The sequence below is a fragment of the Coregonus lavaretus genome, assembly GCF_964263955.1.
Source record: "Coregonus lavaretus genome assembly, contig: HAP1_SCAFFOLD_607, whole genome shotgun sequence".
NCBI lineage: Eukaryota > Metazoa > Chordata > Actinopteri > Salmoniformes > Salmonidae > Coregonus > Coregonus lavaretus.
Genome location: NW_028157821.1, coordinates 236,739 through 248,924, shown reverse-complemented (window position 1 = coordinate 248,924; position 12,186 = coordinate 236,739). Strand labels below are relative to the sequence as shown.

General features: G+C 45.4%; 1 protein-coding gene across 1 annotated transcript in view; it reads right to left on the bottom strand.

Moving 5' to 3' along the window:
• Nucleotides 1–3,173: 3,173 nt before the first annotated feature.
• LOC311124875 (endophilin-A3-like) overlaps nucleotides 3,174–12,186 on the bottom strand; it is a 54,313-nt gene continuing 45,300 nt past the window's right edge. The window contains exons 5-11 of the mRNA XM_084198970.1: nucleotides 11,273–11,406; nucleotides 10,803–10,961; nucleotides 6,972–7,075; nucleotides 6,455–6,579; nucleotides 6,260–6,298; nucleotides 5,494–5,553; nucleotides 3,174–4,018 (exon numbers count right to left, since the gene is read on the bottom strand). Of these exons, the coding sequence (XP_084055096.1) occupies nucleotides 3,816–4,018; nucleotides 5,494–5,553; nucleotides 6,260–6,298; nucleotides 6,455–6,579; nucleotides 6,972–7,075; nucleotides 10,803–10,961; nucleotides 11,273–11,406 (824 nt within the window). The 3' untranslated portion in view covers nucleotides 3,174–3,815. The remainder of the gene's footprint in view (nucleotides 4,019–5,493; nucleotides 5,554–6,259; nucleotides 6,299–6,454; nucleotides 6,580–6,971; nucleotides 7,076–10,802; nucleotides 10,962–11,272; nucleotides 11,407–12,186) is intronic.

The following is a 12,186-nucleotide window of genomic DNA, read 5'->3' as shown; positions in this document are numbered from 1 at the left end:
GTGCCTGAGGTGTGGATATGAGCGAACATTTGATCAAGCTTCCCTCAGCACTGTGCTGTTTAGAACTGTGGTTCTCAAGCATTTATGACCCACCAAAACCTTTAGGAATAGTGACTCATTTTTACTGACTCAAAATGATTGACTATAAAGCTAGAAGAAATAGAACTCGTTCCAGCCACAACCCAAAATAATTCAGCCCTCACCTGCCATTTGGGAATCACTGGTCTATAGACATGATATACTTGGTGAGTCTTAAAATCTGAAATCCACTAAAAGGATGAAAATGTACATTTTCCACCAATGTTGTACTGTACCAGGTCAGTTGTATGCTTGTCAATTGTTCTTTATGTGGAACATTTAACATCGTAGCAGGGCTCTGAGCCCTCTGTTATGAGGGCTATTTATATATTTTGTATATTTCAATTGAAAGCTATGGAAGGGCTGGAGTCAATTCCATTTCCACTCAAGTCTATTCAGGAAAGGAATTCATTGTCCATCACTTTCGATGCTTTTTTGTTTGTTTGTTTAACTTTATTTAACTAGGCAAGTCAGTTAAGAACAAATTCTTATTTACAATGACGGCCTAGGATTTTTTAGAGTGTTTTTAAAAAGTTTTTCATTCACTGGGTTGGTCGTTTGAATGGAACTGATCCCAACCTGCTAAGGTGAGTGTATAGATACATACTGTAGCTATGCTGTGTATGGTAGGAACAAAGAAAAACTAAAAAGGCAAACGTTAAATGTTTTTAAACAATTTCTAAAACAATATCAAGAGGCAATTACATCAAAGATGGCTCAGTATTTACTTTTCATTTATTTACGCAATATACAGTACATATTAATATATTCATTTATAACATCCATAAAACACCTTTTTGTATAGATTATGTTACAACAAAAAATAAAAGACGAAAAAGGACGTCATTAAGTATGAACAGCCAGTGTCCATTGACTAACTTTGTGGTGAAGTGATACTGAACAGAGTGGTTTCAGAGCTGGTTAAGTAAAGCAGAGAGAGAGCTAACAGTGGAGATGGACATTTAGTTCAGCTATAGTGTTGGGAAAGTGTCATCTCAATCATGACACAGTGGCTTTGTCCCAAATGGGACGGACACACACACACACACACACACACACACTGTCGACCATCAGACAGACACCTTAAGAAAGCAGAAGGCTATTACAGAACAGAAGGGTTGAGCTTTAGAACAATCCTCTTCCAAATTGAAGGTTTTTCCATTTCTTATGCTGCCTCCTACAAAATATCTAGCGTTTTTTTCTCTCTCACAATCAAATCCATGGCTACAGTCTTTTTAAAAGAAACCATGCAAACAGGGTTTTTCCATTTTCACTAGCAATATCAACACAGAGTATTCCCTTTAGACACCTTTGGACATGGTCCTATATTTCCCCTTCTTGTTTAGTTAGTGTAGTTGGTCCAGAAAGGGTTATACTTAGCGAAAGAAGACGATTGAGAATGTTTAAGTGTATTTTGGTAGAAATACCCAATCCAGACTTTTGGGTAGAGGGAATGTGGCTTTTTAAATAAAATAAAAATGACCATACATGATGATGATTCAGATATGGCGTTGTTGTTCAATCATTCTGGAGTTATTCATTCCGTTGAATGGTGAACATATAAACTCCAGAGCTATATATACACAGTACATAATACTTCTTTTAGGGCTCTGATAAATGTCATTCTCAGCAGAGAGAGAGAGAGAGAGGGGCTATTGTCAGTTTAAAACCAACCATCAGGATGTAGAGATGTGTTACTTAGAAGGTCAGGTCAGAGCAATGCTGCACTTCCTAAATAAGCCCAGGGTTATCAGACTTCAGACATGATACTAGCCAGGCATATCTCATTAAAGGCACACTTCATTGCTTCTATTTCTGGTCACCTGTGCGGCCTTAGATAACACTTGTTTGTTTTGGAGGGTTGAGAGTCTTTGCAAGTGCAAATTACAAAGAAAAAGAAGAGCTTGATTGATGTGAATCAAACAATTTTAGTTTGGTTTGTGTGTAAGTACTTTGTGGTGCTACCACCGGGGAAAGAAAGGTGACAGAGTGTGCCTTTAATGTCTATAATTTTGAGACAATCTACAATGGTGGTCTAACGTTACATGGCGCACAAACTGTTTCATCACATACAGTACATATCGTGGTCCATATCACTCTATATATTCACCATAGCGATAACTTTACAGACGGTACTGATATGATATAGGTATTTCTTCTCATTGTGAAGGATATAGAAAGTGCAATGCTCGAGGAGAAAGCTAGAAAACATACAGTATGTGCTTGTCCGTAGGTGCGCGTTCCGAGTCTAAAGCTTCAGTGCAATACAGACAATGTGGGTCAAGGCATTCACCCCTGTCTGACACAGAACAGTGGTACAGTCCTTAGAGGAGTCTTTACGTCACCGAAAGACCAGACCATGTAAACACAGAGAGAGAAGGACATTCAGAGTTGTAAAATCAGTTCCTTACAGTTTAAAAATATGTGTTTGGGGTAACACTTAAGAGCACAACAGGCAGGCGGGCGGGCAGGCAGAGGGAGGTACAGAGAGACAGACAACAGGAACAACTCTGGACACGTTATAGCCTATAATAACCTATAACTAGGGACCAGAGTTTGTCTTGGTCAGGTAACATGGTCAGGCATAACTCCTGGCCCTACAGATAACAGCAGAGAAAAGGAACAAAAAGACCAATCCTAACTCAACATCAACACTTGAAGAAGAGTTACACAGGAAAACCAAACGGAGACGTACAGTAGCAATGGGGATTTTTCCAGGAGACTCCATTTTGTTTTCTCATGGTGGCGGATGATGAGAAAACATCATCTTTGATAACCTGGCATGACTTTTCTTCAGTTTACAACCACAAAATATTTCAACCCAAAAGTGGTTTCCCATACACAGCGATTTTCAGGTGATTCTTTTAGTTGTCTTGTCTGTTTGGGGGAGGAACCCTGATTTTCACATTTCACAAACCATGAAAAGAACATTGTAGAAAATAAATATTAAAAGACAAAGAGAAAAGAGGAACACTTATTGAATGTCCGTGGTGAAAAGCAAGGCGTCGTCATCTGAGGAGGACGTTGATGAACTGTGTTGTGATCAATTTCATATGACGATTTCATCGAGTTTGTGGTTAGGGGGCTGGGGGCGGGGGGCTGGGGGCGGGGCTGGAGGCTAAGTGCTGTGTGGGTGCTGGGGTATTGGAGGGTTGTGGTCTGGGGACTAGCGATTAGATGTAGATTTGACAATAAATTAGACGTAGGTTTGTGCTAAGAGTTGTTGTTGCTGAGAGTTGTGCTGAAATCCCAAATAAACCCTTATACCCTCTAACCCCTATACACTCCTATTGGATTGGTATTAACAATATTACATTTGCTTCACCCTGCCTTCTGATAGACTGGTTAGAATGTCCACTTCATTGCTTATACCTGTCCAATCTTTTCAGATCTACAAAAGTGTCTAGGGTATAGGGTCGATTTCAGATTCAGTACTGACTTTCTAAGGCTGAGGGTGTAAGGGTAGGGACTGGGGGCTGATGACTGGAGGCTTGAGGGTGGGGATTGGAGTCTGATGAAATGAACACTGTGGCCTAATCCCAAATCGACCCCTAGAACCTTGTGATCTGAGCAGATTCGACAGGTGCAATCTATATGGAAATAGCTCCCAGATCAAAACAGCAAAATCCTCTCAAATCTCCACAGGTACATAGGGACTAGGGACTAGGGGGGGCTGTGAGGAGGTTTGTGCTCTGGAGGTTGGTCCCTGGTTGGGTGGTGTCCTGTCCGGTCCTGTCTCACTGGGGCAGGGGTACGATAACCTCCACATAGTTGATTGGGAAGAAGCCAGAGTCTCCGTTTATCATGCCTTCGTACCAGTTGTCATCTATCTGGTTGGTGAGGATGATGATGTCACCCTCCTTGAAGCCCAGCTCGCCATCATTCTCCGGCTCAAAGTCATACAGGGCCCTGGCACACGGCTGGTCCAGCACCTCCAACTCTGGAGGGAGGGAGGAGAAGGGGTGAGGGAGGGAGAGGGGGGAGGAGAAGGGGTGAGAGGGGAGAGGGGGGAGGAGAAGGGGTGAGGGAGGGAGAGGGGGAAGGAGAAGGGGTGAGGGAGGGAGAGGGGGGAGGAGAAGGGGTGAGGGAGGGAGAGGGGGGAGGAGAAGGGGTGAGGGAGGGAGAGGGGGGAGGAGAAGGGATGAGGGAGGGAGAGGGGGAAGGAGAAGGGGTGAGAGGGGAGAGGGGGGAGGAGAAGGGGTGAGGGAGGGAGAGGGGGGAGGAGAAGGGATGAGGGAGGGAGAGGGGGAAGGAGAAGGGGTGAGAGGGGAGAGGGGGGAGGAGAAGGGGTGAGGGAGGGAGAGGGGGGAGGAGAAGGGGTGAGGGAGGGAGAGGGGGAAGGAGAAGGGGTGAGGGAGGGAGAGGGGGGAGGAGAAGGGGTGAGGGAGGGAGAGGGGGAAGGAGAAGGTGTGAGGGAGGGAGAGGGGGGAGGAGAAGGGATGAGGGAGGGAGAGGGGGAAGGAGAAGGGGTGAGGGAGGGAGAGGGGGAAGGAGAAGGGGTGAGGGAGGGAGAGGGGGGAGGAGAAGGGATGAGGGAGGGAGAGGGGGAAGGAGAAGGGGTGAGAGGGGAGAGGGGGGAGGAGAAGGGGTGAGGGAGGGAGAGGGGGGAGGAGAAGGGGTGAGGGAGGGAGAGGGGGAAGGAGAAGGGGTGAGGGAGGGAGAGGGGGGAGGAGAAGGGGTGAGGGAGGGAGAGGGGGAAGGAGAAGGGGTGAGGGAGGGAGAGGGGGGAGGAGAAGGGATGAGGGAGGGAGAGGGGGAAGGAGAAGGGGTGAGGGAGGGAGGAGAAGGGGTAAGGGAGGGAGGAGAGGGGGTGAGGGTGGGAGGGAGGGAGAGAGGAGAAGGTGTGAGGGAGGGAGGGAGGGGTGAGGGATGTTGGGAGGGAGGGAGGAGAGGGGGGAGGGGGGAGGCAGGGAGGGAGGAGAAGGGGTGAGGGAGGAAGGAGAAGGGGTGAGGGAGGGGGGGAAGGAGTGAGGGAGGGGGAGGGGAAGGGAGGGAGGAGGAGGGGGGAGAGGGAGGTGAGGGAGGAAGGGAGGGAGGAGAGGGGGAGAGGGAGGGTAGGGGAAGGGGTGAGAGGGGGGAGAGGGGAGGGAGGAGGGAGGAGAAGGGGAGAGGGGGGATGGGGGTAAGAGGAGAGGGAGAATAACAGAGAACTGTCAGACACTAGCATGTTCCCAGGAGTGTATTTTCCTCTGATAAGGATCTGATGTGGGTTGGTGGAGCAAAACAAATCCAACACATTAAGACAAACAGAGATGGGTGTGATAGTGACAGTATGAGAGGGAGTGTGTGTGTGTGTGTGTGTGTGTGTGTGTGTGTGTGTGTGTGTGTGTGTGTGTGTGTGTGTGTGTGTGTGTGTGTGTGTGTGTGTGTGTGTGTGTGTGTGTGTGTGTGTGTGTGTGTGTGTGTGTTACTCACGGTGGCCGTTGAAAGTGGGACTCTCTGGCCAGGATAGGGGGACGGTGGTGAAGGGATCAGCTGGGTGAGAGATGGATGGAGAAACATGGAGATGGAAGCTGAGACAAGCACCAACAAACACAATGCCTGTAACTTTCCTAAAATTCCCAGGTTTTACAGAAATCCCCAAAGAAGCTACCCCGGATGTACTGCTTTTTCAATCCTGATTCCAGGAATCTTCCAAACCGGGGTTTCTGGATTTTTGTTGTTGTTGAAATTTACGTGAATTTTGCAACCCTACCCTACACATGGCATGATGACACCTGCCATGGTTGAAACGGCAACCAATATCTGATTAATGAATAATAAACTGACTGACACAAACTTTAATCTGAGTGGATAAAAGCTTTTATCGTCATCTTTTAAACCTATTACAGATGTGATTCTTTCAGTGTGCTATTGAGAATCACAATTTCTACTGCTCTTAGCGGTGTAGTGTGAAGTTGACCTTAGACGCTGATCCTGGGTCAGTTTGGCATTTTCCCCACTAATGGTTTAACCCAGAGCACTCTTAGCATGTTTTGTTTAATTGTCATGGAGGTTTGTACTCTCTAACCACAAGAGGGCAGAAAAACAGCTTTTATGAAAGTTACATTGATGGAGCCAGACTTCACAAGAGTTTTGACAGATTATCTCTAGAGAGTCAGAATAAGCCATTCATGAGACTACTATGATTAAGTGTATGGGTGCGACACCTGTTTGATGTGATCAGTCCAAGTATACCTACTTTTCCCATTTCCATTTACTGTGTGGTTGATCTGGTTGTCTGGAAAGAACCATAGAAAAATATAACATGACATGATTTGGGGAAAAAAACAATGGGTGAAAGGATAACATGGACAAACGGATGGGGTTGATCAAAACTAATGTGAGCAGAATTGGTACACACACACACACACACACACACACACACACACTGTACCTGAGGACTTGTGTGAGGAGCTATATGATAGTCCATTGTGCTGAGTGTTGTCTATGGTCTCAATGCTGCTCATGATGGACTTTTGTTTAATCTCTCTCTTCGGTCGACTTCTGGCTGAGGATATCCTGTGAGAGGCATTATGATGTTATTCACTTTGGCCCGGCAACATGTGTACATCACTGGCTGCATAGTCTAAAGTGGTTTCCTCCTGTCCTTGTCCTGTTTCCTTCAACTGGTTGGTTTTCATTCAATTGGTTGGCTTTCCTTCAATTTGGTTTTCAATTTAGTGCAATTAGAATGTGAACTGAGGACGATTTTTGAATTCAGGCAGTGAATTTCAACTTGAACCAGAATGACTGAATTGAAAACTGAAAAGGTGAAAGCAAAATGGTGGATGCTCACTAGGGAGTAGCTTTCACATGTCCAGTTCTTTCACATCAGTACAGATGAAGAGAAGGAGATGAGGGACAGGCTGTTTAGGGACTGTGGAGTGTGATAGCTGTAGTTAGTTAGTTGCCTGGTCTGTAGTTGGGTGTTGAGATCTTCTAGGATCTCCAAGGACTGGCGGTGGTAGTCTAACGCCGCTTCAACCAACGCTGACAGCTGACTCACCTGCTCCACCTACGAAACACAGAACAAGAATATTATCGATCTTATCAAGCTCTTTTTATCTTGGATGAAGAAAATTTAGCAAACTATTTCTTGGTAAGATTGACATTGCGATTGTACTGTAAAGTGCTGTACTTTGTGACAACTGTTGTTGTAAATACGGGATATACAAATACATTTGGTTGAGAGATTGATTGATTGATTGACTGACTGATTGATTGATTCAAATCAAATTGTATTTGTTACATGCTTGGTAAACAACAGGTGTGGACTAACAGTGAAATGCTTACTTACGGGCCCTTCCTAACAATGCAGAGAGAAAGAACATAGAAAAATTATAAAAAGGTAAAACACGTAATAATAAAAGTATTAATAGATACACAATGAGTAACGATAACTTGGCTATATACAAGTGGTGCCAGTACTGAGTTGATGTGCAGGGGTATGAGGTAATAACTTGGCTATATACAAGTGGTGCCAGTACTGAGTTGATGTGCAGGGGTATGAGGTAATAACTTGGCTATATACAAGTGGTGCCAGTACTGAGTTGATGTGCAGGGGTATGAGGTAATAACTTGGCTGTATACAAGGGGTACCAGTACTGAGCAGGGACGGCCTGTTCAATAGGGCGATATGGGCGACGCACTGCCAAACGGGAAAAGGAAGGGATTTTTTTCTAATCAATTATATCACGGCAACAGTAGTTATCAGTGTTCTAATCTGATCTGACTGCCACTAAATGTCAAATCAGGCTAAAGTCGTGCTTCAAATGGCCCGCCCGTTTTTGGGGCGATTTCAGTCAGGTTGAAAATCGCCCAGAAGTCTCTCATAGCCTGTCATGTAAAATCTATTTTTTTCAAATTTCAAAGCTTTCAATACATTCTCTATGGGTGTCTGTGGGCTTGCACTTACGCGCTTTCGTCATACGTGACGTAACCATGAACGTAACTAAGAAAATAGCGGCTAGCAGCGTCTCTGTTGCGACCTGCAGTGTGGCGTTATTTTATGTTTTTAATTTGTAGACTTAGTTTACAAACATTCTGCCAACCATGGATTTCCAGTGGTGGGTTTTGGACTGATCTTGTTGATCGTGTACATACCCGCTACGAACGGACTAAATAATGAAAACGCTGCTGGCAGCGGAATCCAATACAGCTGGGAGACTTGGCTGGATGACAGAGTCCCGGACAGAGAAGTGGAGCCGGCCGGCTTCACCCTGGTCAGAGCGGACCGCGATCCTGGTAAGAGAGCGACTCTGTACCCCCGACATTGAACTGCTTTCTGTGTCACTGCGACCTTACTATCTGCCCCGTGAGTTCCCCCAATTGTTTGTTACCGTTGTGTACTGTTGATAATCACAAGTTTACTGGAGAACTGAGACCAAGTAGAGACTTTGGACAGGGTGGATATGGTATAATAAAGGCAGTTTATTCAGAGGTAAAGATATCTGGAATCGCGTGCACGGACCCGTTCGTCAAACTCTTAGGGAGCTATCTGAAGAGAGCCCCGAAAACATTGTGTGCAGACATTTTATACAATAAATGATGTAGGTTGAATCTAGTAGTTCTGATCTTCTGATTGGTCCTGATGAGTTGGGCGAGGTCCCCTCCACTGTTGCATTGGCTCTGAGTCGGGTTCTCTGTCTTCAAATGTTCAGCCTAAAGAGAGGGGATTTTTGTGTGTGTGTGTGTGTGTGTTTAACAGTGATGATGTGTGTGTGTGTGTGTGTTATCAGTGATGATGTGTGTGTGTGTGTGTGTGTGTGTGTGTGTGTGTGTGTGTGTGTGTCCTCAGAGCAAGAACTCGTGAGTTGGAAGAACTGAGAGACCTATGGCGTGGGTGTTGTCCTTGGCCACCTGCTGACAAGGCTGACAAGATAGGACTCTTTTGTCCATTGTTATAGGATAGGAACAGCATTGATTGAAAACAAACGCCCAACACAAAATGGGTCATGCACAAGATTTTAGTCAGACCAAGCTATAACATTATATATTTACTACGACAGTACATTCAACCAAAAGCTAATATAACAAAGGCATCAGAGATTATTTATAATCTGTCACAGAAACTGGAATCCATCTCCCCAGATCAGTCAATAAATGCTTCTGGTATTGACTTATATGCTGCCCCTGTCTTCATGTTGTTGCTGGACATATCTTTTTTAAAATGTGTGTAGGTCACCTAAATCATCAGAAAAATTGCCCCTCCTGAGAATTTTTTCAGGAGCCGCCACTGGTACTGAGTTGATGTGCAGGGGTATGAGGTAATAACTTGGCTGTATACAAGGGATACAAGTACCGAGTCGATGTGCAGGGATACGAGGTAATTGAGGTAGATATTTACATATAACTAGGAATAAAGTGACAGATAGTAAACAGTAGCAGCAGCGTATGTGATGAGTCAAAAAAAGTGAGTGCAAAAAGGGTCAATGCTATTTGGTTAACTATTTAACTAACTATTTAGCAGTCTTATGGCTTGGAGGTAGAAGCTGTTCAGGGTCCTGTTGGTTCCAGACTTGGTGCATCGGTTCCACTTGCCATGCGGTAGCAGAGAGAATCGCCTATGACTTGGGTGGTTGGAGTCTTTGAAAAAATGTTGGGCCTTCCTCTGACATCGCCTAGTATAGAGGTCCTGGATTGCAGGGAGCTTGGCCCCAGTGATGTACTGGGCCGTCCACACTACCCTCTGTAGTACCTTGCGGTTGGATGCCAAGCTGTTGCCATACCAAGTGGTGAAGTGGTGATGCAGCGAGTCAAGATGCTCTCAATGGTGCAGCTGTATAACTTTTTGAGGATGCCAAATCTTTTCAGCCTCCTGAGGGGGCAGAGGCGTTGTCGTGGTGTGTTTGGACCATTATAGCTCCTTAGTGATAAGGACACTGAGGAACTTGAAGCTCTCGACCTGCGCCACTAAAGCCCCATCGATGTGAATGGGGGTGTGCTCGGCCCTCTGTTTCCTGTAGTCCACGATCAGCTCCTTTGTGTTACTGACGTTGAGGGAGAGGTTGTTGTCCTGGCACCACATTGCTTGATTGATTCTGCTACCAGGGTGTTTAGGCCTCAGAGCTACAGCGAGTGCCACAGACAGAGAGAGACAGAAAGTGTGTACAAAACCCTATAATTGTAATCCTTAAACCCTCACTGAACCCTCTCTCTGGCTAGGACATAGAGACAAACTCTGTGACTTTTCAGCTGCAGCAGAGGCTACCATCCCCCGCCTCAACCTGACTCCTTTGTCCAATAGCAGAGGCCACTTCACACCTCTGTGTTAGGGACCAGGTTGCCAGGGAACGCAGTCAGCTGACCTGGTCTGCCAATCACAGGCCCTATCTGGTGAGGTAACAGACTTATTCCTGCCTGTTCTTTAGTTGGACACAGGGGTGCAGAGAGACAACAGGTCAGAAGAACTCTGCACCACCTCAACACAACTCACCACTGGACCCTTCCTACAAGGACAAGCCTCCACCCTGGACTTCCCAATCGCGTGTTAGTCCGTCACTGAACACAAAACCCCCTTCACCGATTCTATTCCTCTTTACTGTGTGTGTGTCTGTTTGGTGTATGGAAATAAAGCCTCCTACTGGTCATTTACGTCCTCTAACCGGGGCGCTGGGACAGTTGCACCTATAATCGAAACCGGCACCTCTATCGGAGACCACCACATGGTGGCACTCTTTTTCAGAGAGAAAGAGCGAGAGAACCGTTACCACAGGTAGTGTATCCCTCTACTATTCACTCACATCGTTCTCCAGGAAGTTGAACATGCTCCTCTCGGCCAGCTCTTTGCTCTCCTCAAACTTCTCCACCGCCTGGCGGATCTCCTCGTCAGGCACCTTACCATGACGCTTCTTCTTATAGTCAAAGTCTAACCGCCTCCCCTCCAGCTTCTTCAGGTGATGCTGCACACAAAACAATCAGGAGAGATGGTTGAAAAGGGGCATTATGGGGGAGTACAGAGGCTCTTCCCAGGAAGAATTGAGGACGGTCTTACTCAAAACCGTTATGAAACATTTAAAATGACTAATACAAATTAAACATATTGTGAAATCACCTTTGTGAATAACATTGCAAGTATACAACTTTTATGCACATCCCATATGGGCCCTGGTCTAAAGTAGTGCACTATAAAGGGAATAGGGTACCATTGGTGATGCAACCATTGAGTTCTGAAAGCTAATGGAATACAACTGAAATCTAATATACCACTGACCGTGATTTCCTTGAGGTCTTTGTCCTGTAAGTTCTGGAGTGGGTCGATAAAGTTTTGTTTGACGCTGATGTCCAGAGAGTCCTTCACGTCGGCCATCTGCCTCATGGCCTCACCGATGTCCACCAATGCACCGCCTGCAGACAAAAAAACAGATATGAGTAAAATATATGACACAGAAACACGTGGTTCCGATGGATGAGTGGGTTAGAGAGTGCTAGAAACACCAGGGTTGAGGGTTTGATTCACGCATGGGGCCACTTCTACTGAATTAATGTGTCACTAACAATGTGGACAGTTATTAACTTATTTACACCAATAAGGTATTTCATGATGCAGGATCAATTAATTAGCTTGCTAGCAATTGTAAAATGTTATAAATATATATATATATACAGTACCAGTCAAAAGTTTGGACACACCTACTCATTACATTTACATCATTTAGCAGACGCTCTTATCCAAAGCGACTTACAGTGAGGGAAAAAAGTATTTGATCCCCTGCTGATTTTGTACGTTTGCCCACTGACAAAGACATGATCAGTCTATAATTTTAATGGTAGGTTTATTTGAACAGTGAGATTGTCACGTTCGTTCAAGGACAGGTCAGACCAAGGCGCAGCGTGATATGCATACATGTTTATTGACAACGAATAAACAACCGACAAAACAACAAACGAAACGAAACGTGAAGTCCTAAGGTAGACACACAACAAACCTTACACGGAACAAGATCCCACAACTACCTAGTGCCAATAGGCTGCCTAAGTATGATCCCCAATCAGAGACAACGAGCGACAGCTGCCTCTGATTGGGAACCACACCGGCCAACATAGATATACACATACTAGATAACACACATAGAATATACACAACATAGAATATACACACCCTGACTCAACATATAAGAGTCCCCT